Below are 27,030 nucleotides of genomic sequence, written 5' to 3'. Positions count from 1 at the left end.
TACTCTTTCCAAGAAGGGGCTGAGCCACCTGAGACAGGGCCACCAGACGGCTATCTGCAGAAGCAATAAGGGCAGAGAAATAACATTTCGCTGCCCTTACTGCCATGAGGTAGGCTCTAATAGTGGCTCTAGCTCGTGTTCGGTCGTCTTCACTCCCCGTCTTCCACCAGCAGCACTCCAGGCATCTCTTAGCCCTCTTAAGCCTCCTCAGCTGCTCCGTAAACCATGGGGAGCTGCAGGAGCCATGGGCATGGAGAGGCCACTCAGGCGCAATCCAATCCAAGGCCCTGGCCACTCCCTCATTCCACGCAGCCACCAAGGCCTCAGTCAGACCATGCAGCAGACTTCCCAGAACAACCCTGAGCTCCCTCTGAAACCCAATTGGGTCCATCAGATGCCTGGGGTGGGCCGATCTAATAGGCCCAGCCTCCCTGAAGAGGGGGGTGGCACCAGAGAACTGGAGGCTCACCAGGCAGTGATCTGACCATGACAGGGGAGAAACCAAGATCTCCCCCAATTTTAGAGCACTCTGCCACTGCTCTGACAGAAAAACCAGGTCAGGCGAATGACCACCGTTATGCATCGGGCCCTGGATTACTTGGGACAGGCCCATGGCTGTCATGGTAACCATGAACTCCCGAGCTACCTCCGCCCCTGCCCCCAAGAAAGGCAGGTTGAAATCCCCCAAGACCATAATCCTGGGGAACTCCACTGCCAACCTGGCTATGGAGTCAAGGAGCTCAGGCAGGGAGGTTGCTACGCAGCAGGGAGGCTGGTACAATAGCAACAGTCCCAGCTGATCCCTAGAGCCCAACTTAACAAACAGGGTCTCGCAACTGGCAATCTGAGGAGCAGCACCCCTGGATGCCTCTCAAGTGCCTTGGATGACTACTGCCACCCCACCGACCCTACCCTGGGGTCTCGGCTGATGCCACACCTGGTAACCAGCTGGGCACATTTCAGAAAGGGGGACTCCCCCTTCCTCTCCCAGCCAGGTCTCCATAATACAAGCCAGGTCAGCTTTCTCATCTGCGATCAATCGTGGATGAGAGTGGCCTCATACAAACTGACCTGGCATTCAGCAGCAGCAGCCGACAGCCCAGGGCCTTGTAAGTCTCCCAACTGGGACCCGGGAGTGAGTTCGAGGGGCTGGAACGTGCCACAGGAACAATATACCTGTGCCCCCTTCATTGTACAGTACAAACGATACAGATTGCACAGCTGTATCATTTAGCATAATAATTCACATCTTTTGCAGAATGATGTTATGATGCACACAATGTCACTTGTCTCCCCTTTCCACCCTGGTGGACACCTGTGTGTAATATGAATAGCACTACTTCTTTACGTGTCTACATTTATAAAGTTCATAGTATGGAATTATGATTTCTTCAGTCTCATTCAGCCTCATTAGATTGTGTGAAAGTTTGATTCAAAGGTGCTTCAATCAAATCACCATGCTGAATGGAATAAATTGATTCAATGTGTTGATTGATTATGTGCCATCAAGTCAGTACTGATCACATAGAAATATTTTCTCCATGAATTCAATGTTTAAACTGAGGTTCAGTAGGATTCCATGCATGTACATACAAACTCACTTCTACAATTTGTATTGCAAAATCAAGTCAAACTGCAAATTCAGATCAGATTAGGATGTGCACACTCATGGGATTTATGCATCATTTGACAAGAGGATTTTTCTTCTGAGCTTTAAAAATTAAATTCAGGTTAACTTTCACACATTGTGGCAAGCCATAGTATGTTTCGTTTAATTTTGTCTTAGTGGGTTTAGCATGTTATATGAACTCAACTGTGGTTTACTCAACAATCATGATTAAATACACCATGGCTTAGCATGTTGCATGAACTAAGCCTTAATCTCAATTGGCTCCAAATTTTGAACAGAAAAAGAGGAAGGGGGATTTTTTTTCCCTTCCAGTAGTGCTTCATTCAAAATCTTTCCTCTTGCTAAATGCTTTCACTCCACAAGCAAAGAATCCATAACAATATTTAAATAAATAGCAGTCCTTGTGTGTTGTCAAATTTGTTAGGGGGAAAAAAGCTCATAACTGGGAAGAAAGTTTAAAAATCATGCCTGATACTTGAAGTTGCTCTTCTAAGAAATGGAAAAGTAGTGGAGTGGCTAAAATATTAAGATGTTAAAAAAATGTCCATTCCAGTTGTACAGTGTATCATCAACTTCAGTTATGCAGTAAGAATGCCAGCTACAGTTCCTGAAATAAAGAAATACTCTAAAAATCATCCTGCCCTAGTCCAGTTCAATTTGTGAGTGACAAGGGAAATTACAGACCAAAGCAATAGGATGGAAAATGAAAGTGATGGCTCAAAATTTACCAAAATCATTTCTCAGAGAGAAAGTCTGCCTTATCAAACATTTTACAGCATTTTTAAAAGTCAGGTGAAATTGGCTTTCTTATTGTTTCTTGACATGTAGGTTGACTTAACTCCAAGTTATCTGGTTTTACATCTTCTGGGTACTACGTTTTAGACCTTTTTAAAGATTTAGTTTCTTTCCCCCCTGAATCTGTTTGTGTCTCTGCAGGTTTTTATATTACAGTACACACATTCCAATGTAATAAAAGCTTGTTAGGTTGTTTAAAATTATAAATGCAAACATGAAATCAATCTATTGTCCCTTAAGAAGAAAAAAATCGTATGTCCACATTAACACATTAAAACATACAAGTAAAAAGAAAACAAATCAATAATATTACACAACCTATATGTATCACTTCCTTTAGATTGATTAATTAATGAAGTTCTGTTCCTGACTCAATATTATATCAGCTAATTGGATGCCTATTAGCTTACAGGTACAATTCAAGGTGCTGGTTATCACCTTTAAAGCCTTACATCCAAGACCATCATGTCTGAGTTCAATCTGCTTGCCAGTGAGATCTAGCACTGAGGGCTTGCTGAAGATCCCAAATTTGAGGGAATGCCATCTACAGGAACCTGGTGCTCAAGTATTCTCAGTGATGGCCCACCAACTATGCAATAGCCTACTATAGTAACCCAGGCTACTCCCTCCCTATTACATTTTTAAAGCATTGTGAAAACATGGCCCCTCAGGAAGGCATGTTCAAAGATTTTGTTGCCAACATAGTGACAAATCAGGGCCCTGCTGTTTATGTTACTGAGTCTTTATGTTTTAATTCTATGTAGTTATTTGTAAGCTACTTGGAACCTTCAGGAAAGTCAAATAAGCCCTTAATCAAGTGGTGTTTGGCCATGGAGATCCATTTTAAGATCATTAAGTCATCTCCTTTTTAAAAAGTTATTTCCATGTCTCTCCTTACTTTGCTGTTCATATGAGGGGGGATTTAATGAAGGGGCATATTGCTCAAACCACCATCAACATAAAATGCCTGTTAAAGCTTTCCTACTACAGCTTTTCCTACTAATTAACATGATTATGGAGATTTCTATATAGAGAAGAATTATGAACTCACAAAGATTACAGGCCATTCAGTTTCCAGATGTGTTTAAATATGAGGTTAATTTCAATTGATGCTAGGGTATGTATGTATGTATGTATGTGGGACACTATGGATGCATGTCTATATAATACATCAGTATGTGTACACACACACATATGTACACATGCATGCACATGCACACATGTCCAGATACATGCACACACATACAGATACACAAAATAGATATATTGTGTTCTTGTGAAACTGATAGAAAGGGAAAAATTGTAATATATTGTTAGATTTCATCCTGGAATAGCAATTAAGCTCTTTTCTCCAGCAACTCATCCTGTATTCTTCAACAAACCAAGAAAAAAAGCATACACATGTAGAAGATTGGCCTACCACAGAAAATTAGAATACACACACACACACCACTGGCACGACCAGGCTTTAAATCTTAGGTCTTTTCCTCTTTCTTTTTCAGAAGAGAATTTTGGCCAATCTTTTGGGGATCTGAACATTCGAAAGTCATGTTTAAATAACAGACCTGTCTGGCTAGGGAATCATTGATACCTACCTTGCAACTTCAACCCCTTATACAAATCTGACTGAAAGTGATGTGATCTTGTGGAATGGAACTGATGAATACATGTATGGAAGTGAAATTTTAGGTTTAATTATGAATGAAAATATAAAACATATGTTGACAAGTATGACCTAGCATCATCTCAGTTTTTGGGGTGAGTATAAAAGACAGAATTCTTAGGATAGTGATTTTTTTTTAATCTGTTCAATTGTGTCTGATTCTCAGAGACTGCCTGGACAAGTCCCTGCAGTTTTCTTGGCAAGGTTTTTCAGAAGTGATTTGCCATTGCCTTCTTCCTAGGGCTGAGAGAGAGTCACTGGCCCAAGGTCACCAGCTGGCTTTGTGCCTAAGGTGGGACTAGAATTCACAGTCTCCCACTTTCTAGCCCATTGCCTTAGCCACTACACCAAGCTGGCTCTAGGATAGTGATAGCTGCATGTTATTTCAGCAAACAGTGATAATAGAAGAACTGAGGGATGGGTTTTGGAGAAACGTGTGCAACGTTTTGAATGAGTGTGATTCAGGGGAATATACTCTGTGTGTGTGTGTGTGGGTGTGTATTTTCCCATCACTTCCAATGATGGAATAAATGGAATACTCAACTCAAGGCAGCTCGCACAAGTGGCCATCAAGTGCAGCATATACCAAGGTAATGCACTGTCCCCACTGCTGTTCTGCATGGGCTTGAACCCCCTCAGCCAGATTATCACAAGAACTGCATACAGATGCAAGTTCAAGAGTGGAACTATCATCAGGCACCTCCTCTACATGGATGACATGAAGCTGTATGCTAAGAGTGAATGAGACATCAACTCACAGATCCACCTGACACAGATCTACAGTGAGGACATTGGGATGTCATTCAGACTAGAGAAGTGTGGCCGGATGGCAGTAAAGAGAGGGAAGTTAGTTAAGACTGATGGGGTGGAACTACCAGCGGGCCACATAGGACACATACAGACCAGCTACAAGTACCTTGGTATCCCACAGTCACATGGGGAGGCAAGGAATGAGGAGGCAAGGAAGACAGCAACATCCAAGTACCACCAAAGGATAAGACAGGTCCTGAAGAGCCAGCTCAATGGGAAGAACAAGATCCACACCATCAACATGTATGTCCTGCCAGTCATCAGATACTCTGCCAATATAGTGAGCTGGCCAAAGGATGACATGGAGGCTGCTGATGTGAAGACCTGGAAGCTCCTCACAATGTACGGAGGCTTCCACCTCAAGTCTAAATCCAGAGACTTCACACCAGCTGGAAAGAGGGCAGGTGGGGTCTGGTGAGTGTCAAAGCCACTGTCCTGGATGAAACCCAGAGACCCAAAGATGAGTTGCTGGGACAATGCCTGAGGCAGTGGCAAACATGGGAAGAGGATCAAGCAGAGGAACTGCCATGGCAAGACAAGACTCTGCATGGGATGTACCATCGACAGCTGAGGTGGATGACCTTGGGAAATCCTACCAGTGGCTGGAAAGGGCTGGACTAAAAGACAGCACTGAGGCACTGATCATAGCAGCACAAGAACAGGCACTAAGCACCAGATCTATAGAAGCAGGGGTCTACCACACTGGACAGGACCCAAGGTGCAGATTGTGCAGAGAGGCCTCAGAGACAGTCCAACACATAGTGGCAGGGTGTAAGATGCAGGCAGGAACAGCATACATTGAACAGCACAACCAAGTAGCTGGCATTATGTACAGGAACATCTGCACAATGTATGGGCTAGACCCTCCCAAGTCCAGATGGGAGATTCCACAGAAGGTCATGGAGAATGACAGGGCTAAGATCCTGTGAGACTTCCAGACAGTCAGGCAGGTACTGGCCAATCAACCAGAGATTGTGGTAGTAGACAAGGACCAGAAGACAGTGGTGGTGACAGATGTAGTGGTGCCAAGTGACAGCAACATCAGGAAGAAGGAATATGAGAAGCTGGAGAAGTACCAGGGCCTGAAGGAGGAACTAGAGAGGATGTGGAAAGTAAAGGCCAAAGTGGTTCCAGTGGTGGTAGGAGCACTCGGGGCTGTGACTTCAAAGCTGGGGGAGTGGCTCCAACAGATCCCAGGAACAACATCAGAGCTCTCTGTCCAGAAGAGTGCAGTGCTAGGAACAGCTAAGATACTGCGCAGAACCCTCAAACTCCCATGCCTCTGGTAGAGGACCTGAGCTTGAGGAAGACACATACCACCCATAGGGGAGACAGGCAGGCAGGCAGGGAGGCAGGCAGATGCCATGAATTGATGGGTGGGAATGAGATGAGAGAATACTGAAAATGTGATTGGGTCATTTATAAATCCAATAATGAATGATAATGTGACTGATGAGTATTTACTTTAAAAAGTTCCACATAAGGTATAGTATGTTTGTTTTGTGTAGTGCAAAAGGATTAAAGGGCAAATATTGTCCTATCACCAAAAATAAAGGGAAAAGTAGACACAGATAACTATAGACCAGTCTGCTTCACATTAATTCAGGGCAAAACTTTGGAACAGATTATTAAGCATTTGATCTTTGAGCATTTAGAAAAGTGTGCCTTGCTTGTCAAGGAACCAGCAGGGGTTTATCAAAAATAAATCATGCCACAGCAATCTCATCTCTTTTTTTTTTAATAGAGTGACTAGTTTAGTTAAACATGAGAATGTGGCGGACATAATGTACCTTGACTTCAGCAAAGCATTAAAACAAGTCTCCCTTACATTTTAATAAGGAAGAAGGCAAATTATGAACTAGACCAGGGTTCTATAATAGAACATGGGACAAAGAGCAATGGGCAAGGTAGCACGGAAAAAAGTATAGAGGTAAGACTTGTTTAACAATAGAACAGATTATCTCAGGAAGTGGTGGAGTGTCCTTCAGTGGAAACTGGAGAGCCGTTTATTGAACTTGTTTTGGTGAAATTTGGCAAGATTTTGGGATGTCTTGAGATGTCAGGCATGTTCATTTAAAATGGGAAAGTCTACTTCTCAGCCCTGGATATAATACAAAATAAATCTGAATGTTTGATTTATTAACATTAACATTCTTGTTTTACTTGTTTCTTCCTATTTCGTAATACATTATATGGTCTAGAATGGAAAGGCAATATCTGGAACTAAACAGATTTTAAGGAAGCAAATGATATCTATGGATAATTCAAACATCCACAGATTGAGGAAATACAGTTATATAAAGTTATTAACTTTCATATAGAAAGTTGCTTTTTAAAGGCTTACAAAACACATTAAAGTGAAATCCCAATTTCAACTCCTCAGCAATAAAAGACTACTGTTATTCTAAGTGTCTGTTTAAGATGCCACAATAGTTTGAGAAATAATAAAAGATGAAAGGACTTGCATCAGTACCAATATAAACTTTAAAGGCAGTTTTTGTAACATTCTCTAACAGAAATTCTTAACAAAATACAATAGAAGAGATTGTCTTTATACCTCAAAATTACTGCTTCAATTACAGAAAGTTCCCAAATGCTGACATTTCCAGGGGGAAAAGCCATAAATGTTCAACCGTTCCAGCCAGTTAGGGCTCAGCAAAATGTGAAGGGAGATGGAATTCCACATGGGTTTAGAATTCCTGGTTCCTGGAAGGGTTAAGTTGCAGAGATCCCTGGTGTGTTTACACTTCTTATACAAGGACTATGCCTATAATTATGTTATTTCACACAGCTAAAGCAAAACCCCTTGGCATCCTATAGTTATTTATTCTTATAACTGTCTTCAGGGTCAGTTACTGATGTCTGCGTCAATTCAAAGAAGTCTCAGATGGTTCCCATAAACACAGAAACCAATGGGGTTACATGAGTGTGACCTGCATGGGCAAATTGGATGTAGAATGTATTTAAAGAACATGAGGAAAATAAGATGTAACAAAGCAAAGAAAGCAAATTATATTTCAAGGCTCTTGTTTTTCTGCAGTACCTTGTCTTTTATAAAGTTGCTGGAAAGACTTGAATGGAGAACCCCAAGAATTACTTGTCTTTATATTGAAGGCCATATACTTCTTCCACTCATACTCACACACATACATACATCACCAACTGCTCAGAGAACATCTTAATATTAATCACAGAACAATTACAACACCCAGGATACAAAAAAGCAGACCTACTGAAAAGCTGAACATTAAGCAGGTGTGTACAAATTATACTTTTTTAGGTAGAAAAAATTGGAAAAAGAATTGGAAATGTACTTAAAAAGAAAATGAAACAATACTTACCAGAACTATATATCGAGGTCTATATTGGATGGTTCCAAACAAACCCAAAATTACAGCTATGATATGCAGGAAATTGCCAAGGATGGGAGCCCACTGGAATCCCAGAAAGTCAAAGATTTGTCTCTCCAGTGCAGCTAGCTGTAATTAAAACAAGCCAAATAAGTAAGTAAGTAAGTAAGTAAGTAAGTAAGTAAGTAAGTAAGTAAGAAAGAAAGAAAGAAAGAATTAAAGGTGGCCCTTCATAGATAAACCAGTATTGACCAGGGCTGATTCTTTTGAAAAAAATTGATATCCATTTCTTAATCCATTCTTTTTTATTGCATAAACAAATTAAATTGTTACTAATCATAGCAGCAAAAATAAACATGGACCACATCTAATATCGTGTCAGCAGATATCCACTCTTGTGCTCCTCCTCTGTGCATCTGCAAATTTGTGCCATATAATTTTCTACCTCTACAGTGCAGATTAGAGTGTATTCAGCAGTCCTTTAAATGATGTGAATTTTGGGATAACTACCACTCATTTGCTAATATTATTTTCTTAGGCAAGGTGCTGGGAGGATGGTGGTTATTAAATAAATTCTCCACTTTGGTTTCAAAACTGAAAAGGTGCAAATGTGGGGGAGATGTGGGCATCTGTCACTTCCTCCTTAAAGAACCTGCCTCTTTTCCTGGGCATGCTTGCTAGCTGCACAGTCTCTGTTTTTTAAATAAATGTTATTAAAAGTTTTACAAAGAACATAAAAACGAACACACATTAATAAAGAGTAAAAAGAACAGAGAAAGAAAGAACAAAGAAAAGAGAAAAAGTACAGAAAAAAAATAAAAATAGAAAGAAGAAGCTTCCAATTTCCTCTGCAGCAAATATAAGTACAATTACAAAGTTAACTCTTACTCTATAATTACAAAAAGGAAGGCTCATTTTTTTCTATTATTCAGTTTTTTCTAATCATCAAAACCACAAATCGTAAGTGCATTTTTTCCCGTTCCATGCAAAAAGTCCATAAGGGGTTTCCAGTCAGCCATAAACGTAGATATTGTTTTTTCTCTGATCAAAGAAGTTATTTTAGCCCTCTCCGCAAGTTCCATCTTCTTCACCAACCATTCTTCCATTGTGGGCAGGGTCAAACCTTTCCACTTTCGACCAACTAGCTGAACAACCTCAATAAGATACAAATGTGACTTAGCGATGCCAATCAGCTTCTTCTGACTTAAATAGAAGGGAGAACTAGAGCTTATATTAAGATTTATTCTCCTTCCCATCTGAGTGTACCTGAATATGCAAGTACATGACGCTCAACTGAAGGAAGTGATAGACATACCTTTACAAATATCACATGGAGCTATAATTGTAATTTATCACCGGGGCAGCCAAATGAGAGTCCACAGCAAGAACCACTAAAGTCACTAATCAGTCACAAAATGTATGTTATTGTACCACATATTGCTTGACCTTAGTGCACAACAGAAGAACTACAGACTGTTTAAGCTACTGACAGTATGTCTATTACTCCTAGCAAGAAACAAAATCTCACATATGGACATGCTCACTTACATCTATATTGATTGGCAATGATTTGCTCATATTGACAGTTGCCTAAATAAATGAATACCCGAATAAAACTATCTTCACTATATCAAATGGCAATAATTTCATGCTCTTTCTTTTATATTGGTTTCTAACGAAATGTGAATTGGGGTCATCACTAGTGTGTGATTTATAAAGCACACCAATCTTCACTAGCTCAAATGACAATTTCATGCTCTGTAATATTGATTTAAAAGCAAATGTAAATGGAGGTCGTCCCAAAGCAGGGAATTGTACTTGATTGCCTAATGGCTCCTGCCTATCCTATGATTCTGAGAATCCCAAAATATAAATTGTGCTACTTTAGTCTCCAGACTAAATAACTGCTAATGTCTCACATGCTTAACAAAATGCAATCCTTCAATTTATGGGTGCAGGAACTAAGCTCGGTGCAGAGCAGTGAAGTACGTCATGTATTCTTTATACTACTTTAAAGAAATGGAAAACTTGATTACAAAAATATGAGTTTTGATAAATAAACGCTCAGAATCATTCATGAACCTTCCTATTGACATTTTTGAAGTCAGGAGAATTGCAGTATGTTTGCTTTATCGGCAGCACACAAAAAGGAGACACTACTTTTTATTTAATTATTAATGACATGTATTAAGCTAATTTAAGCATATTTGATAACATGACATTTGGGGACCACACAGGTAAAAACCCCAGTTCAGAAAATAAAAGATGGGTATTTATTTATTATCTGTTAGAATACTCCTAACTGTCTTATATCATAAAGTTTAGAATGCAAGATAGTCATTGAAAAAAATTAAATAGAAGATTTATTTAAACAAAGCAACAACAGATTGGAAATGTAGGTCTTTAAAGCCCAGAAATGTTCTACTTTAGCCTGTTCCCTCCCTCCCCACCAAAAAAAGTTGGGGCCACAATAGAAAATGCCTTATCATGTTATCGCTGAAGAGATAAACAGATTATAGGGCTTATGCACCCAGTTTATTAGTGTGAGGTTTGAGTCAGACCTTGACTCTGAAAACAAAACTTATCTTGAGCCAGAAGAGGAAAACAAAACTTATCAGGAAAGATCTGGGGAAATAGAAACTAGTAGTGACTCAGCAGAGCGAGAGAATTCGGAAACGCTGATTGGGCAGAATCCAGAGGGACGTTTGAATCCTCCAATTAGTGCACAAGAGAGGAAAGCAGAGAAGTGCGTGAAGCAAAAGGCAGCCCGATTGGCTACAGACGAGAAACAGTGCGAAAAGGATCACATTAAAAGGCACTAGCGCCAGGAGCAAACTACCGGAGACAACCATTCTACTGCAGTTACAGTTTCAACAGGAGAATCCTCACCAGGAAACGGAGCCTTGCCTGTAGCCAACACGGAATCAGTGCCAGCTCCCTCTACTGACATGGACCTACCTCCTTCACATCCTGATACAGCTGAGTCCAGCCTTGCATCCAGTTCTGAGTCTCATCTCATCATTCCAGCCAAGCCCAGCCTTGCCTCCAGTTCCAAGCCTCGTCTTGCCACTCCAGCCAAGTCCAGCCTCGCCTCCAGTTCCAAGCCTTGTCTTAACGCTCTAGCCAAGCCCAGCCTTGCCTCCAGTTCCAAGCCTTGTCTTGCCGATGCAGCTGAGTTCAGCCTTGTCTCCAGACCTGAGCCTCATCTTGTCACCCCAGCACAGTCTTGCCTAGCCTCTGTCACCGAGCCTCACCTCGCCTCCGTGCCACGTCCTGCAATCAAATCTCACGCTACCACCTTGCCACGCACCCTAGCCACACCTGGTCTTGCTGCTTCACTGAGAGAGTTAGCCAAGTTCTGTCTTGCTGTGTTGCCACAATCTCCTTCTACTCTTGACCTGGCAGCCTTGCCCTGTGTTCCTCCACTGCCTGGGTGGACTTGATTGAATTATATTGCCTATTAATAAGGACTCTTTTCTGTTGTAAATAGTTGGTTGTTAATAAAGAACTCCCTTTTGTAATTCTGCATAGCTGTCTCATAGTCTGAACAGGACAGCTAGGTTGAAGGGAACAGCAGAAAACCTAATGAGTAAGGGAGTAGCTACCACAATCTCAGAATCTTATTGGGTGCCAAGGTGATGTTCAGAAGATAGTCTACCACTCAATGAGCTATGAATTTCATCATCATTTATACCTGACAATGATACTGTATGATGGCAATGGGACATCTCTATAGCTCTGGGGAGTTTTTGTGGTGATACACTTGAAGGCTCATATTTACTGTATCTCTAATTACATGAGAACAAACAAAATGCAAGAACAAAGATGTAGGGATACATTTCTGTGTATATTAGGAGAGCTTCTAATTCAAGCAAATAATATTGATGGAGTGAATTTTCACTTGGTTGTGCATTTAGAAACATATAATTTGCTTATACAATGTGTGTGTTCTCACCTAGACTAGAATAAATAGATTTAAACTAAATTATTAAGTGCTGGTCTTGACTTAAAAAACTTTTTATGGCTTGGCATTAAGACCATAAAAATTGGCATGACAGATTTGAACTTGCTGGGTAAAGCAACCTATAGGTCCCCACTTTGGGGAGGTGAGGTGGGCTGAGGCTTGGTGATGCTGCTTCTTTGTAGGCCCTCTGGAACAGCCTCCCAGTAGATTAGATCCTACGGATGACTGGGGGGGGGGGTTGAATACCATCCACAAGGTAATAATAATAATAATAATAATAATAATAATAATAATAATAATAATACTTCTATGCCACCCAACTCTCAACGACTCTTTTAAGTCAACTGTGGATCATTTAATTGTTTATTGTACTTTCTGTAAATTTCCTTTGGGATTGTGATGCAGTATAAGTTTTAAGGATAAGTTTTATGGTAATAATACTTAAGCACCACTTAGAAATATTATGTGTAAAGATAGTTTCAATAATGAGTCAATAAAAAAAAGTTTATCAGGTCCCAGAATAAAATGTGTTGACACTCTGTAAAGTATATGGTAAGTATGAAGAGCAGTCTTAATATTTCTAATTAATTATTCCAATGAATAGCACATTGTTATTAAAACTGTCATTTGAAATTTAAAATCCCTTCTGATACCTTGTTAAAATAATGAATCAGATCTCAGATGGAACCTCATTCCAGAGGGCAGGCACTGCTACAGAGAAGGCACACTTCCAGGGTCCTGATAGATGGCATTGTTTAATTGAAAGAACCCAAAATGTGCCAACTATGGGAAACGTGATATACTGCAACTGTGCTTTTGGATCCTCCACCTCTATTGGCCTTGGCCATCTTACAGTTTTCAATTTCTTAAATAGTTTTATAAATGGTTTTTCATCATTTCTAGTGTCTAAAAATACATCCTCAAGCACATGCAGACTACTTGAGCATTCTACCCAAATGGTGTGCTTTGGATTTGATAACTCTCATACCTTTTTGACACTGGAATTTTTGGATTTTCTGTTGTGTATTACTATTTCTACTAAGGTTTATATTCTCGTTTTCAGATATATGTCATCTCTCTTTCGCTCTTATTTCAATTCTAGAACAACTTTCAGATCACTGAGCTGTATTGATTTAGGGATGTTTCTTTTCAGTTATGAACTTCCCTGAGACTTTGGTCTGTTTGGCATGGATCAAACAATTCTCTCTGTTTCTGATTACAACCTTATTTCTGCATATTGCCATTTCATTGTTTAGATGGGATAGATGGTGCTATTTAGAAGAATTATTTTCAAGACAAACTGCAACTGTTCTTATTGCTTGAAGTCCAATGTACCACCTTCATAAACTGTTATTTCTTAGACAACACTATGAATGTAATAAAGCTGAGATTTTGCATCAGTCACAAAAATGGTATTTAAATGGCACATTATCAGAAAAAAATACACTCCAAATTGACAAAGAAATTAAAGTTATAAATTAATATTTTTAAAAAGTTGGCTTCATACATTAAATGGTTCTACCTATTTCATAGATAGATAGATAGATAGATAGATAGATAGATAGATAGATAGATAGATAGATAGTCAGTCAAGGGAAGATAGGAGTAGGGGGAAGGGAAGGGGAGGATGGGGGAAGGAAGCAGGACCTGAGCCTGAAAAAGATAAGGCCTGAGTATCAATATTGCAGCACAAGAAAAGATACTATTATAAACTTAAATACTATTTTTGTGATTGATGCAAAATCTTGGCTTTATTACATTTATAATGTTGTCTAAGAAATAACAGTTTATGAAGGTGGTATGCTGGGCTTTGATAATAAGAAAAGGGACCTCTCCAATCTACCATTACCACAAGACAGATGGCTGGAGCTTCTTATTAGTCTTACGTAGAAGATAAATAGCTAATGAAAGAGTAGTAATGTTGTCTATCCCCGAAACTAATTCCTCCTCAGTAGTGTCCACATTATTAGAAGGAAAACCCATCTTTAATCTTTAACTTTTCAATCACTAAGATGTGCATAAAATTTCTTGCTAACATTTATTTTTGATAGAGTTGACTTATCCAGAAAAGGGGATAAAACCCCATTCATATCCCCAAGTATTAAAATAGTGCCCTCTGCATTTTCAAAGAGTTGAAAAAAATTGTTCATGAATTTTTTCTTACTCATGTTTGGAGCATAAGTTGAGGTGATTGTCACCTTATCCAATTCAGTTTAAAAGTAGAATATTATAAATCTACCTTTCCCATCCTTGATTTGTTTTTCTATGGCCCATGGTAGATTTTCATAGATACGGCTACTTCATTTTGCCCCCATCTACCTGATGCCAAGGATTAGTTCTTGTTATCTCTTTTATAAGCATCTCTAGATGTGCACCTTCTTGACACCTCAGATTCTGAGAACAACAAACAAGCAACATCTCAAGTCAGTACATCTGTATGTGTGTAAACAGTCCAGTCCAATAGATACTGCAAGATACTTAACCTCTACTAATTGTCCTCATTTATGAAGGGGGGGGGGTCCTTTTATTAGAAGAAAGGAAGGAGTACAAAATGCAGCAGCAAGATTTTTTGTTAACTTCCCAACATGTTGTACCAACTTTAGATCAATTTAACTGTATTCTTTTTCATATGCTATTCAAGGTGTTTAGTTTGATATACAAACCATATACTGTATATATGGTTTGGTGCCAAAATATGTAAAAAGGTATGTATTACTACAGTACCTACACTAAATACTTTTCTGTATTACAAGTCAGGCTTGAAATGCTGGATAGTATTTGTTCATTCTTTTATTTTATTTTTCATGTGAGTCTCAGATGGAATTACTTCTGTTTATAATGTTTCAGTTTGGTAATAAATGTAAGAATGTAATCATTTAGGATTTGTCCCTAGTAGACAATTTGCAAATACCAATTAAATGATGAAATAGTAATTAAATACTGATACTAAGCAACCAGCATAATTACTCATTGCTGCAATTGGCATTCTAAATCTTTTAAGTAAATAAATGATTAGTTTACCTTCTAGTGCATACTCCTGATGCTAGATATAACTTGGAAAGTATTTTCTCCATCCTTTCGCTGTGCCTCTCATTCCATAACCCAACCTTATTTAAAGAGTCGGCAAAGGTAGGGCATCAGATCTGGACTGTAACAATCTGGAAAAGCAGTCGACCACAGCAAAAAGATAAGAGGACATTAACTCCTTGGTACTCTCCATATTTTTGCAGCCCAGATCAGGCAGCTCTAGTTAAGGCAAGGATAGAGTGTGGCTGTCTGAACTTGAATAAAAATTAATCAGGGCTAGAAATCTGTATGGCTTTCTGCATTCTACTATGAAGTTGAATCTAACTTCAAATACAAAGTTCCAGCTTGAAGCCCTGGAATATTTACCACAGAACTATTTATCCCACAGTTGGTAGAAATCGATCAGGAGTGGAGCTAGTTCAGATCAGCTGGTCCTCTTAAGGCAACAGTTTGCTTTAGACAATCACTCATTTAGTAACACAAATATTTAAATCTACATTACCCTCTCTGGAGAATTGTTTTTTCTAACCAAGGCACAAATCATACATTGACAACAAAGCTCTTTTTCTAGCTATATGTATTTATTTACTTACTCATTCCCCTTCCCCTCCCCCAATTTTGAGGCCACCCAACTCCACAATGATTCTGGGAAGCTTACAAATAAAACAAATAAAAGAACATATATGAAGAAAAATAAGACAACTGACCAGAAGACAGAAACCAAAGATCCAAAAAGCAAAAAACCAAACTAGAAGGACTCAACTATCATCCTAACCCAAGGTCTGGAAGAACAACCAGGTCTTTTGCAGCTTGTGGAAAGTCAAAAGGGTGGGACCAGTATGAATCGCTGAGGGGATATTGTTCCACAGGGCAGGAGCCACCACTGAGAAGACACACTTCCAGGGCCTCAGAAGTTTATGCTGCTTAATTGATGGGACTTGAAGTGTAGACCACTAATGGACCTCACTGGAAGGGAAGAAACGTTACGGAGACAGCCAGTCCCTCAAGTAACCAGACCCTCTGCCATGTAGGGCTTTATAAGTGATAATCATCACCTTGAATTATACCCAGAAGCCAACTGGCAACCAGTGCAGTTCACAAAGCAGTGGTGACATGTGTGCATATGGCAACACAACCATCACTGCCTGTGGCTGCTGCATTCTGTACTAGCTGTAGCTTCCAAGCAGTATTCAAGGGCAGCCCCATGTAGAATGCACTATAGTAATGCTATTGAGAGGCAACTAAGGCATGAGTGACTGTCTGACAGGCCTCCTGGTCCAGGAACTAGTGCAACTGGTACACAAGATGAACCTGTGTATAGACCCACTTAGCAATAGCTTTTTGAGCAGGAGCTTAGAGTCCCCAAAGACCCCCAGATTTATTTATTGATTCATTGATTGATTCATTGATTCATTCTTTCATTCATTCAATTTGTATAGCCCATCTCACATTTGTAACTTGGGGCGGCTCATATAAACAACCAAATAATTTTGTTTACAACCAATAAATAAAATACAGGAAAACAGTAAAAACACAATAACCATTAAAACCAAAATAAAAACCTAATTAAAACCGAAATTAAAACCGAAAAACATAAAAAGCAGGCAAGTGCAAGTCATGGATCAATCAATATAACCATATTGATGATTTAAAGCCCTACATGGCATGGGTCCAGGTTACCTGAGGGACCGCCTCATCCCAGTTACATCGACCCGTCCCACCTGGTCAGGCAGAGAGGGCATGCTACAGACTCTGTCCATGTGGGATTGCCAATTGGCAGGGTCCAGGAAGAGGGCCTTCTCTGCTGTAGCATCTGCCCTTTGGAACAAGCTACCCTACCAGCCTTTCAGAAGGGATTAAACCATGGCTATGCCACATGGCCTGGGATGGGAGGGGGGACAGCCATTCATGGGGGTGGTTGGCCCCGTGAGGGTGCCAAGATTAAGAGCTCCCCATCTTGAATTGTATATTTTATACTCTATATTTTATACTTTGTATTTGTATTATTGAATACAATTATATTGAATTGTATTAGTGACTTGCTATTTTTAGTATTTGTAAGCTGCCCAGAGTCATCATGCATGAGATGGGCAGCAGAGAAATTCAATAAATAAATAAATAAATAAATAAATAAATAAATAAATCTGGCAGGCTCCAAACCATATCCAGATCCCTAGGCCTGTTAACACAACCATGTCTTTACAGCCTTTTGAAAGGCAAGCAGGGTTGGGCCAATCTAGCTGCCGGGGGCATGATATTCCAAAGGGTGAGAGCTGCGGCAGAAAAGGCGCTCTTCCTGGGTCCGGTCAGATAACCCTCTGTAATAGACGGGATCTATAATATGCCCTTTCTGCTGGACATGATGGGATCGGTAGATGTAACTGGGGAGAGGCAGCCCTCAAATAACCCAGCCCCATGCCATGTATAGGTTATTACCAGCACCTTGAATTGAACCCAAAAGCAGACTGGCAACCAATGCAGCTCGTGGAGATTGTGCACTAGTGCAGTCCCATCCTTTCAGCTAACCCACTGGAATTCTTGAGCATCTTAACCAAATTATAACCATCCCTAAATCTCTGCAGAACTGATTACATCAAATCCTTTTAAATTTTAATATAATTTTTGCAACAACCATTTCTTCAGCTATAATTTAATTTTCCCTTAGTATTTGTTTCTTTCAAAATGTAAATTTTAAAATACATATGATTCATGTTTTGCGATAAATTCCTATTTTTAATGTAACCAGCTTTCACTAGTAGACCTTCTGGTAGAAGTCTCTTCACAACACTGTGAAAGGTAGGATTGATGATGTGGGGTCTAGCAGCCAAAACTATTATGTAGTGTTGATAGAAGAACACTAGCTTGTTCTCCATTCTCAACATTTTACCTCATCCCTACCCCTTATTTTACTTGTCTCAGCATGTTAAGGTCATTTCAATGGATTACTATTACTGATTGGTTTCCATAATCCAAGACCCTTCAGCATGTCTTAATCATGAATACATTTTCTACATAAGTATAGCAAGTTCGCGTACCTCTAGATGCCCATCATCTAGAGACCCAAGTTTGTTTTCAAAATGTCAGAATATCCTTGGTACAAATATAGAGTGGCTTTACTTCACACAGAATGGATAAAATATTATTTAAAATAAAAAAATTAAATATCATGCTTATTATGTCAAAGAAATGACATAGTACCTGAAAATCCTGAAAGCTTATATTGACAAACTGGATAAACATAGGACTTCTCTTAAGAACTTTGCAGCTGCTACAGCCAAATATTGGAAAGATTAATTAATGCTTTTAGACTGCAAAGCAAGAGACCCAAAACAGTATGAACATTGTTCGTTTTGGCTTTATTTCTTAGTGAAACCTTCTCTCCTCATCCTTGTTTTTAACATAAAAAATAAAAAAAACCTGCAGTTGTATCCTCTTCATTTGAAACTTCTTCACTGTAGGCACAGTAATTCACTATTTAATAAATAATTAAAACTGATGGACAGGAGGCCTACAACAAAAACTTCTCAGAAGAATTGTCTCAAAGAATCGCAACCAATTAAGAATCCCATCATCAATCTAGCATTCTTGTTTCTAGATCTGTTTTTTCTGATATGCTTGAAAGCAGTGATAAAATACGTACAGAACAAGCTACAATTAAGTACAAGCATAAATTAGCCTTCTAAGTCACAGTTCCTTAGTGGTTGCCACAGAAGGTGGCTGGATCGTTCCTTAAATTCATAGCTGTAGAGGGCAGAGGGAATGACCTTGAAGCACAGGAGAAAGAGCTGCTACCAAGGCAATGGTCAGATAAGCGGGGCTTGAGCCTGTTCCAAGAAACTAACTTGAGAGGATGTCTCAGACAGGCCCCCTCCTAGTTCACATGATGTTAATGGGAGGGAGGAGGGAAGCACATTCAGACTTGCAAGATTCTGTTACTCTAGCTGTTACTCTAGCTGTTACTCTAGCTGTTACAATAAAAGTAGTACGGCATTGGTTTCTTAGTCTGGTCTACCTTACAGGGCTGGCAATAGCTGAAATAGCACTTCAAGTTGCTTAAGACGTGATTTCCAAGCTTAGCCTTTCTTAACAGCCCAGAGTCCCTCCTTGTGGGGGAGATGGGCGGTGATAAATTTGATAAATAAATAAAAATAAATAAATGCATTTATAAAAATAATGCATTTTTAAAGGTCCTGTTTATTATAAAAGTAGCAGGTCAATCAAATGACCAAACACAGCACAGGCAAATTACTAGAATCTGAAAATTTACTCCAGTAGGCTTGAATCAAACCATTGCAGACTAGTAAGATCTGGCTAGGAAATACTTATTTCAGGAAGTTGGGAAGCTTTCCAGTATGGCATGGGGATTACCAGCTAATATAATATGAGTGTTTGCTGCCTCATTAAATTCTTAGACCAGTGTTTCTCAACCTTGGCAACTTTAAGATGTGTGGACCTCAACTCCCAGAATTCCCCAGCCAGCCATGCTGGCTAGGGAATTCTGGGAGTTGAAGTCCACACATCTTAAAGTTGCCAAGGTTGAGAAACACCTTATGCATATAAATATTTATTTTTATATATGGATAAATTAAAGTCTAGCCATCTTTAAATATAGGATGGTACTGTAGAAAGATTCAGTTCAGGAAAGTAAAGAACTATGGCTATGCTTATAAAAGGAAATAATCCATCTCACCATGCTGAGCTAATATTGGGATATTCTTTTCCGTTGGAATTTGTTTTCCTTGCTCAATTTTATAGTTTGATATTGATTTGGCTGTTGCTTTATTGCTTTTTCTTGCTTTGTTTCAAAGATTTTGAAGTACTTTACCTAGAGGTGCCCCACTGATTGAGGTTATTTATCAATTGACTATGTAAATATAAACATCTTTGTTCACAAAGATCACATTTAATCACAAAGCTTCAGTTATCCAGACAGGAAAGCATGAAAATTTGTTTTTTTCTAAGGATAAGTCAATTGTTTATTTCTTCTGATGAGAACCTGATGAATCATGTTACCTGAAGGAAATAATTGGTGAACATTAGAGGTTTGTGGCCTTTTAAAAAATACAAGATAGGTAGTACATAATGAGTACATTGAAAGCTGCCTTATTCCAAATCACCTGGTTCAGTATTGTCTACTTCAGTAATTCTCAGCCTTAGCAACTTGAAGATGTGTGGACTTCAACTCCCTGAATTCCCCGATCCCATGGATTACACCTTATCTCATTTTCCTTTTTTGTAAGCTTGAACTTACAAAACTTGGACTTAAAGGAAAGCTTGGATATATAAATATAGTAGATAAATTAAGTGCTTATATTGCTGAAATGAAAGCAGCTAAAATTAAAATGTTAATGAAAACCATTGGTTAAACTGCAGAAAAGCTAGCATTAATAAATTAAGTTGTAATAAAACTGTAACTCTTAGGCTGCTCTGAAGTAAAAAATTTCAGTCTAAAACATGGGTTTTTAATGTTAGACAGTATTAAATAAAATAACAACACAATGTCTTACCATTAAGTAAAATTATATTTATGAACATATTCTGTTCAGAAACAGTAAAGGGTCATGGTAAAAGGCCATGTGTTTGTTCCTCATAAGTTTTAAACTCTGCTTATAATATGTAAGTAAATATTGTGATATCATAAAATCATAAATACGTTTTTAAATGCATTTTGTGTTATATTATTTACTCATTTATTCTACAGGGCTTATAGGCTACTCCAGTCACAGACTCTGAACAAAAAGATTGCTCCTTGCAAATGTTTTTCGAGCTATAAATAATATTACTTTGGAATGATTTGCTTATCAAATGACATTGTTACAGTAAATGAAATGTATTCTAGTTTGCAGTTTGTAAATAAAAAAAAAATCCCTTAGCAGTAACTGTTTATAAGTAATGTAATCTAATTGAATCTTAATTTAATTGATTCGGGCACAGCTTCAAGATGTAAGAGCAATGAAGGCAAATCAGATATTGCACTGGGGAATAGCAGTATCTAAATGAGTCGTGCCTTCATCATCTCTCAGTTGGGCTATGTAGGCCTGGCTTGAAGGTGACCCAGAAACTGATGCCAGCTGGGTCAGCAGAGTATCTTCTATTTGGCAAGAGCTACCCTGGCTGCAGACAGAATCCCAGGCCCAATTCAGGATGCAGGTTGTTACCTATAAAGCCATGTATCACCTTATCCAGGTAGATACATGATGCAGACAGGAGAAGATGCTGCAAGTACCTGCCCCTAGAAAGATCAGGGAGCGAGAACTCAGAAAAATGGCATTCTTGATGGCAGGTTTCTCATTTTGGCATGGCTTATCCTCTGAGGCCAGGGTAACTCTTACTCTTTTATCATTTAGGAAACAGATGAAAACCTTCCTCTTCTGCAGGGTGTTGGGGAAGTGCATTTTAAGGAAGAGGGCAACAGGGTTTCTAAATATTTTCATTACTGTAATACTTAATGGATTGTTGTTTGTTGTTTATTCGTTTAGTCGCTTCCGACTCTTCGTGACTTCATGGACCAGCCCACGCCAGAGCTTCCTGTCGGTCGTCAACACCCCCAGCTCCCTCAGGGACGATTCCGTCACCTCTAGAATATCATCCATCCACCTTGCCCTTGGTCGGCCCCTCTTCCTTTTGCCTTCCACTCTCCCCAGCATCAGCATCCTCTCCAGGGTGTCCTGTCTTCTCATTATGTGGCCAAAGTATTTCAGTTTGGCCTTTAATATCATTCCCTCAAGTGAGCAGTCTGGCTTTATTTCCTGGAGGATGGACTGGTTTGATCTTCTTGCAGTCCAAGGCACTCTCAGAATTTTCCTCCAACACCACAGTTCAAAAGCATCGATCTTCCTTCGCTCAGCCTTCCTTATGGTCCAGCTCTCGCAGCCATATGTTACTACGGGGAACACCATTGCTTTAACTATGCGGACCTTTGTTGTCAGTGTGATGTCTCTGCTCTTAACTATTTTATCGAGATTTTTCATTGCTCTTCTTCCAAGGATTAAGCGTCTTCTGATTTCCTGACTGCAGTCAGCATCTGCAGTAATCTTCGCACCTAGGAATACAAAGTCTTTCACTGCTTCTACATTTTCTCCCTCTATTTGCCAGTTATCAATCAAGCTGGTTGCCATAATCTTGGTTTTTTTGAGGTTTAGCTGCAAACCAGCTTTTGCACTTTCTTCTTTCACCTTCATCATAAGGCTCCTCAGTTCCTCTTCGCTTTCAGCCATCAAAGTGGTATCATCTGCATATCTGAGATGGTTAATGTTTCTTCCAGAGATTTTAACTCCAGCCTTGGATTCCTCAAGGCCAGCTTGTCGCATGATGTGTTCTGCGTACAAGTTGAATAGGTAGGGTGAGAGGATACAGCCCTGCCGTACTCCTTTCCCAATCTTAAACCAGTCTGTTGTTCCGTGGTCTGTTCTTACTGTTGCTACTTGGTTGTTATACAGATTCTTCAGGAGGCATACAAGATGACTTGGTATCCCCATACCACTAAGAACTTGCCACAATTTGTTATGGTCCACACAGTCAAAGGCTTTAGAATAGTCAATAAAACAGAAATAGATGTTTTTCTGAAACTCCCTGGCTTTTTCCATTATCCAGCGGATATTGGCAATTTGGTCTCTAGTTCCTCTGTCTTTTCTAAACCCAGCTTGTACATCTGGCAATTCTCGCTCCATGAACTACTGAAGTCTACCTTGCAGGATCTTGAGCATTACCTTACTGGCATGTGAAATGAGTGCCACTGTTCGATAGTTTGAACATTCTTTAGTGTTTCCCTTTTTTGGTATGGGGATATAAGTTGATTTTTTCCAGTCTGATGGCCATTCTTGTGTTTTCCAAATTTGCTGGCATATAGCATGCATTACCTTGACAGCATCATCTTGCAAGATTTTGAACAGTTCAGCTGGGATGCCGTCGTCTCCTGTTGCCTTGTTATTAGCAATGCTTCTTAAGGCCCATTCAACCTCACTCTTCAGGATGTCTGGCTCTAGCTCACTGACCACACCATCAAAGCTATCCCCGATATTGTTATCCTTCCTATACAGGTCTTCTGTATATTCTTGCCACCTTTTCTTGATCTCTTTTTCTTCTGTTAGGTCCTTGCCATCTTTGTTTTTGATCATACCCATTTTTGCCTGGAATTTACCTCCGATGTTTCTAATTTTCTGGAAGAGGTCTCTTGTCCTTCCTATTCTATTGTCTTCTTCCACTTCCGCGCATTGCTTGTTTAAAAATAATTCCTTATCTCTTCTGGCTAACCTCTGGAATTTTGCATTTAATTGGGCATATCTCCCCCTATCACTGTTGCCTTTTGCTTTCCTTCTTTCTTGGGCTACTTCTAGTGTCTCAGCAGACAGCCATTTTGCCTTCTTGGTTTTCTCTTTCTTTGGGATGTATTTTGTTGCTGCCTCCTGAACAATGCTGCCAACTTCTGTCCAGAGTTCTTCCGGGACCCTATCTACTAAGTCCAGTCCCTTAAATCTATTCTTCACCTCCACTGCATATTCCTTAGGAATATTAGTGAGCTCATATCTAGCTGATCTGTGGGTCTTCCCTAATCTCTTTAGTCTGATCCTAAATTGTGCAAGAAGAAGTTCGTGATCTGAACTACAGTCAGCTCCAGGCCTTGTTTTTACCGACTGTACAGATGTCCGCCACCTTTGGCTGCAAAGGATGTAATCAATCTGATTTCGGTGTTGTCCATCTGGTGAAGTCCATGTATAAAGCCGTCTCTTAGGTTGCTGGAAGAGAGTGTTTGTTATGCAGAGTGAATTGTCTTGGCAAAATTCTATCAGCCTATGTCCTGCTTCATTTTGTTCTCCCAGGCCATACTTACCTGTAATTCGAGGTGTCATTTGACTGCCCCCCTTAGCATTCCAGTCTCCTGTGATGAAAATAACATCTCTTTGAGGCGTGTTGTCCAGAAGGTGCTGCAGATCCTCATAGAACTGCTCTACTTCAGCTTCTTCAGCATTTGTGGTTGGGGCGTATATTTGGATCACTGTGATGTTAGATGGCTTGCCCTGAATTCGAATTGAGATCATTCTGTCGTTTTTTGGGTTGTATCCAAGCACTGCTTTAGCCACTTGACTATTAATTATGAAGGCTACTCCATTTCTTCTGTGGTCCTCTTGTCCACAGTAGTAGATCTGGTGGTCATTTGATGTGAAGTGGCCCATTCCAGTCCATTTCAGTTCACTGACGCCCAGAATGTCTATCTTTAATCTTGACATCTCACCAATAACCACATCCAATTTGCCCTGGCTCATAGATCTTACATTCCAGGTTCCAATGGTGTGTTGATCCTTAGAACATCGGATTCGCCGTTCACCACCAGCACCATCGGCCGCTAGCCGTCCTTTCGGCTTTGAGCTAGCTGCGTCATCACGTCTGGGGCTAGTTGAGCTCATCCTCTGTTCCTCCCCAGTAGCATTTTGACCATCTTCCGACCTGGGGGTCTCACCTTCCGATGGTATACCGACATATCTCTGGTTGTACTGATCCATTTAGTTTTCACGGCAAGAATACTGGGGTGGGTTGCCATTACCTTCCCCAGGGATCGCATTTAGTCTGACCTCTCTGTCATGACCTTCCCGTCTTGGATGGCCCTTCACGGTTTAGCTCATGGCATCACTGAGGTGCTCAAGCTCCAGCACCACAACAAGGTAACGATCCTTTGCTGAAGACTTAATGGATTATATGGGTGTTTTTAAAGTACTGTTCATAAATTGCCTGAGTAGTTTGAGTAGGTGGCATACAAATAAGTCTAATAAATATACACTATTGCCTTCATAAAAATATCTGTGTGCCATATTCCTCCTGATGGTTCTAACTGTGTAAAAGTGAGAAGAATGATAAATCCCTGATAATGTGACCAGAATACTTATCTACAGGCTGAAAATATCTGAAAACTTTTCTTCTCATGTCTGCAGAACTTCCTGCACCTTTAGTTACTATTTGACACAAATTTTATGTTAAGCATCTCTTAAAGCAGATTTCCCTTCCTAGATACAGAACAGCAGGCAATAGAAAAGTAATTAAGTGCTGTCTGGCAATACGGACATCATGGGATGGAAAAAGCTGAATGTAATTCTGATCATCTTGACTATTATAGCACTGAATCCTGATTTCCTCAAGAAGCTCAAAGTAGGAACACACCAGTTTATTATCACAACAGTAATGTCCACTGTCAAGTATGCTACTATGCTTCCATGCATTTATTATTTAATTAGTTCATTGTTATGTAACACATTTTCTCTTGGAGCTGTAGGAGGCTTTATCAGGATAAAATAAGGGGCTTCCCCTTATTTTATCCTGATAATAGCCCAGTGATCCCGTAAGTTCTGTTGGAATAAAAGAACAATGAGTCCAAAGTCATCCAATTCATTTTCATCGCTGAGTGACCCCATTTCTGCGGTAACTGCTCCACCATACTTGCATATGCTCAAAATTTGTTCTGAAGGGTTGAGAGATCCTCTAGAATAAATATGGTGGTTTGGGACCAAAGAATCACATTCATACAATATCGTTACCATTCCATCTCAGTTTTTCCTCTGGTTTGTTAACTTCCTACTAAGATTGATTTCTGCAAATTTTATAAAGCATTGATAAGCTCTGATTGAAAAGACTCAACACAACTTTCATGTATTTGACTCTTCCTCTAATAATAATTTACTTGTATTCCTTGTCCACTGCTATCTCATATAAAGATTTTCTTCTGAAGATAATTTTCATTATCATCAGAGTCTGCCATCTCTTCAGTGGCCTGAAGCTTCCTATGTTTGAAATAATGAACTGTCCCAAAGGAAGATCATCATGAGGGTTTTTCTGTATGGGAGTCTTTCAAGTGTGAGGAAGCAGGAACATCCAGGGAGGCTGCTGAGTGAGAGAGAGAGAAAACAAAAACAGCACCCTCAAAATAATATAGTAAGCTCGAAAACACTATCAAAGACATTCTAAGCTGTCCTGAAAATAATAAAAAAAGAAACAGAGAAGCCTTTTCTAGGATGGCTTTTCCATTAGACAGAATTAAGCAGATGGTAGGTGTTGGGAGGTAGTGACAGTGTTGTGAGGAAATGTTGAGTGCCACATGGCCTGCACTGAAAACAATCTCCACTAAGCCTCCTGTCCTCATGGGCAGGGGAAGATGATCTTCTGTTGCTAAGACTGAAGAAATAGTGAATTGCCAGGCTTTATTAATGAAATTGGAAAGGATGCTACAGTATATTCTTTTCCTGAAGCAGCACCTTTTGAGTCAGCCCTATGCCCTGACTTGCAGAAGAAGGGAATGTGTTGGTATGCACTTCTTCACAAAGTAGCCCACAAAAGCTTATGTTCACAGAATAATTGGGATCAGAGTTGTTTTGGAACAGTGTAAGGGCACTTGAGAAGCAGTTGCATATATGAAATATTGTACCACTTTTCCTTATTTGATTCAATGTGGCCACCAGTACCTTAAGCTTAAGAATTGTTCTGTTGCTGGATACTGTTCTACCTCCAAAACACAATTTAACAGTCCTACTTAAAACAATTCACTATTTAGTTGTAGTGCTGGAGAGACGTTCATATATGGATGTGGTTTGCTTATAGGGTGTCTTGTTTAATATGTGTGTGAAGACTTCATCTGTGTCTGACAGTTGGAAGAATGTGTTATTGTTCTGTATAAAGAGAGAAAGGAAGAGTTAATGCAAGAACTGAAGTAGAGTTAGTTTGTTAAATGTGTCTGGGAAGGTTTTTGACAGAATTTTGATCAAAAGGATGCAAGAGGTGACAATGAGCAAAATTTTGGAAGTGCAAT

The 27,030-nt window shown here is 39.6% G+C and overlaps 1 protein-coding gene across 1 annotated transcript in view; it reads right to left on the bottom strand.

Moving 5' to 3' along the window:
* Positions 1 to 27,030, bottom strand: part of NKAIN3 (sodium/potassium transporting ATPase interacting 3) — a 221,528-nt gene that overhangs the window by 103,418 nt on the left and 91,080 nt on the right. Inside the window, exon 2 of the mRNA XM_063300241.1 lies at positions 8,240 to 8,377. Within this exon, the coding sequence (XP_063156311.1) occupies positions 8,240 to 8,377 (138 nt within the window). The remainder of the gene's footprint in view (positions 1 to 8,239; positions 8,378 to 27,030) is intronic.

The sequence above is a fragment of the Candoia aspera genome, chromosome 3 (genome assembly GCF_035149785.1).
Source record: "Candoia aspera isolate rCanAsp1 chromosome 3, rCanAsp1.hap2, whole genome shotgun sequence".
Lineage (NCBI taxonomy): Eukaryota > Metazoa > Chordata > Lepidosauria > Squamata > Boidae > Candoia > Candoia aspera.
This window is presented reverse-complemented; position numbering and strand designations above follow the sequence as displayed.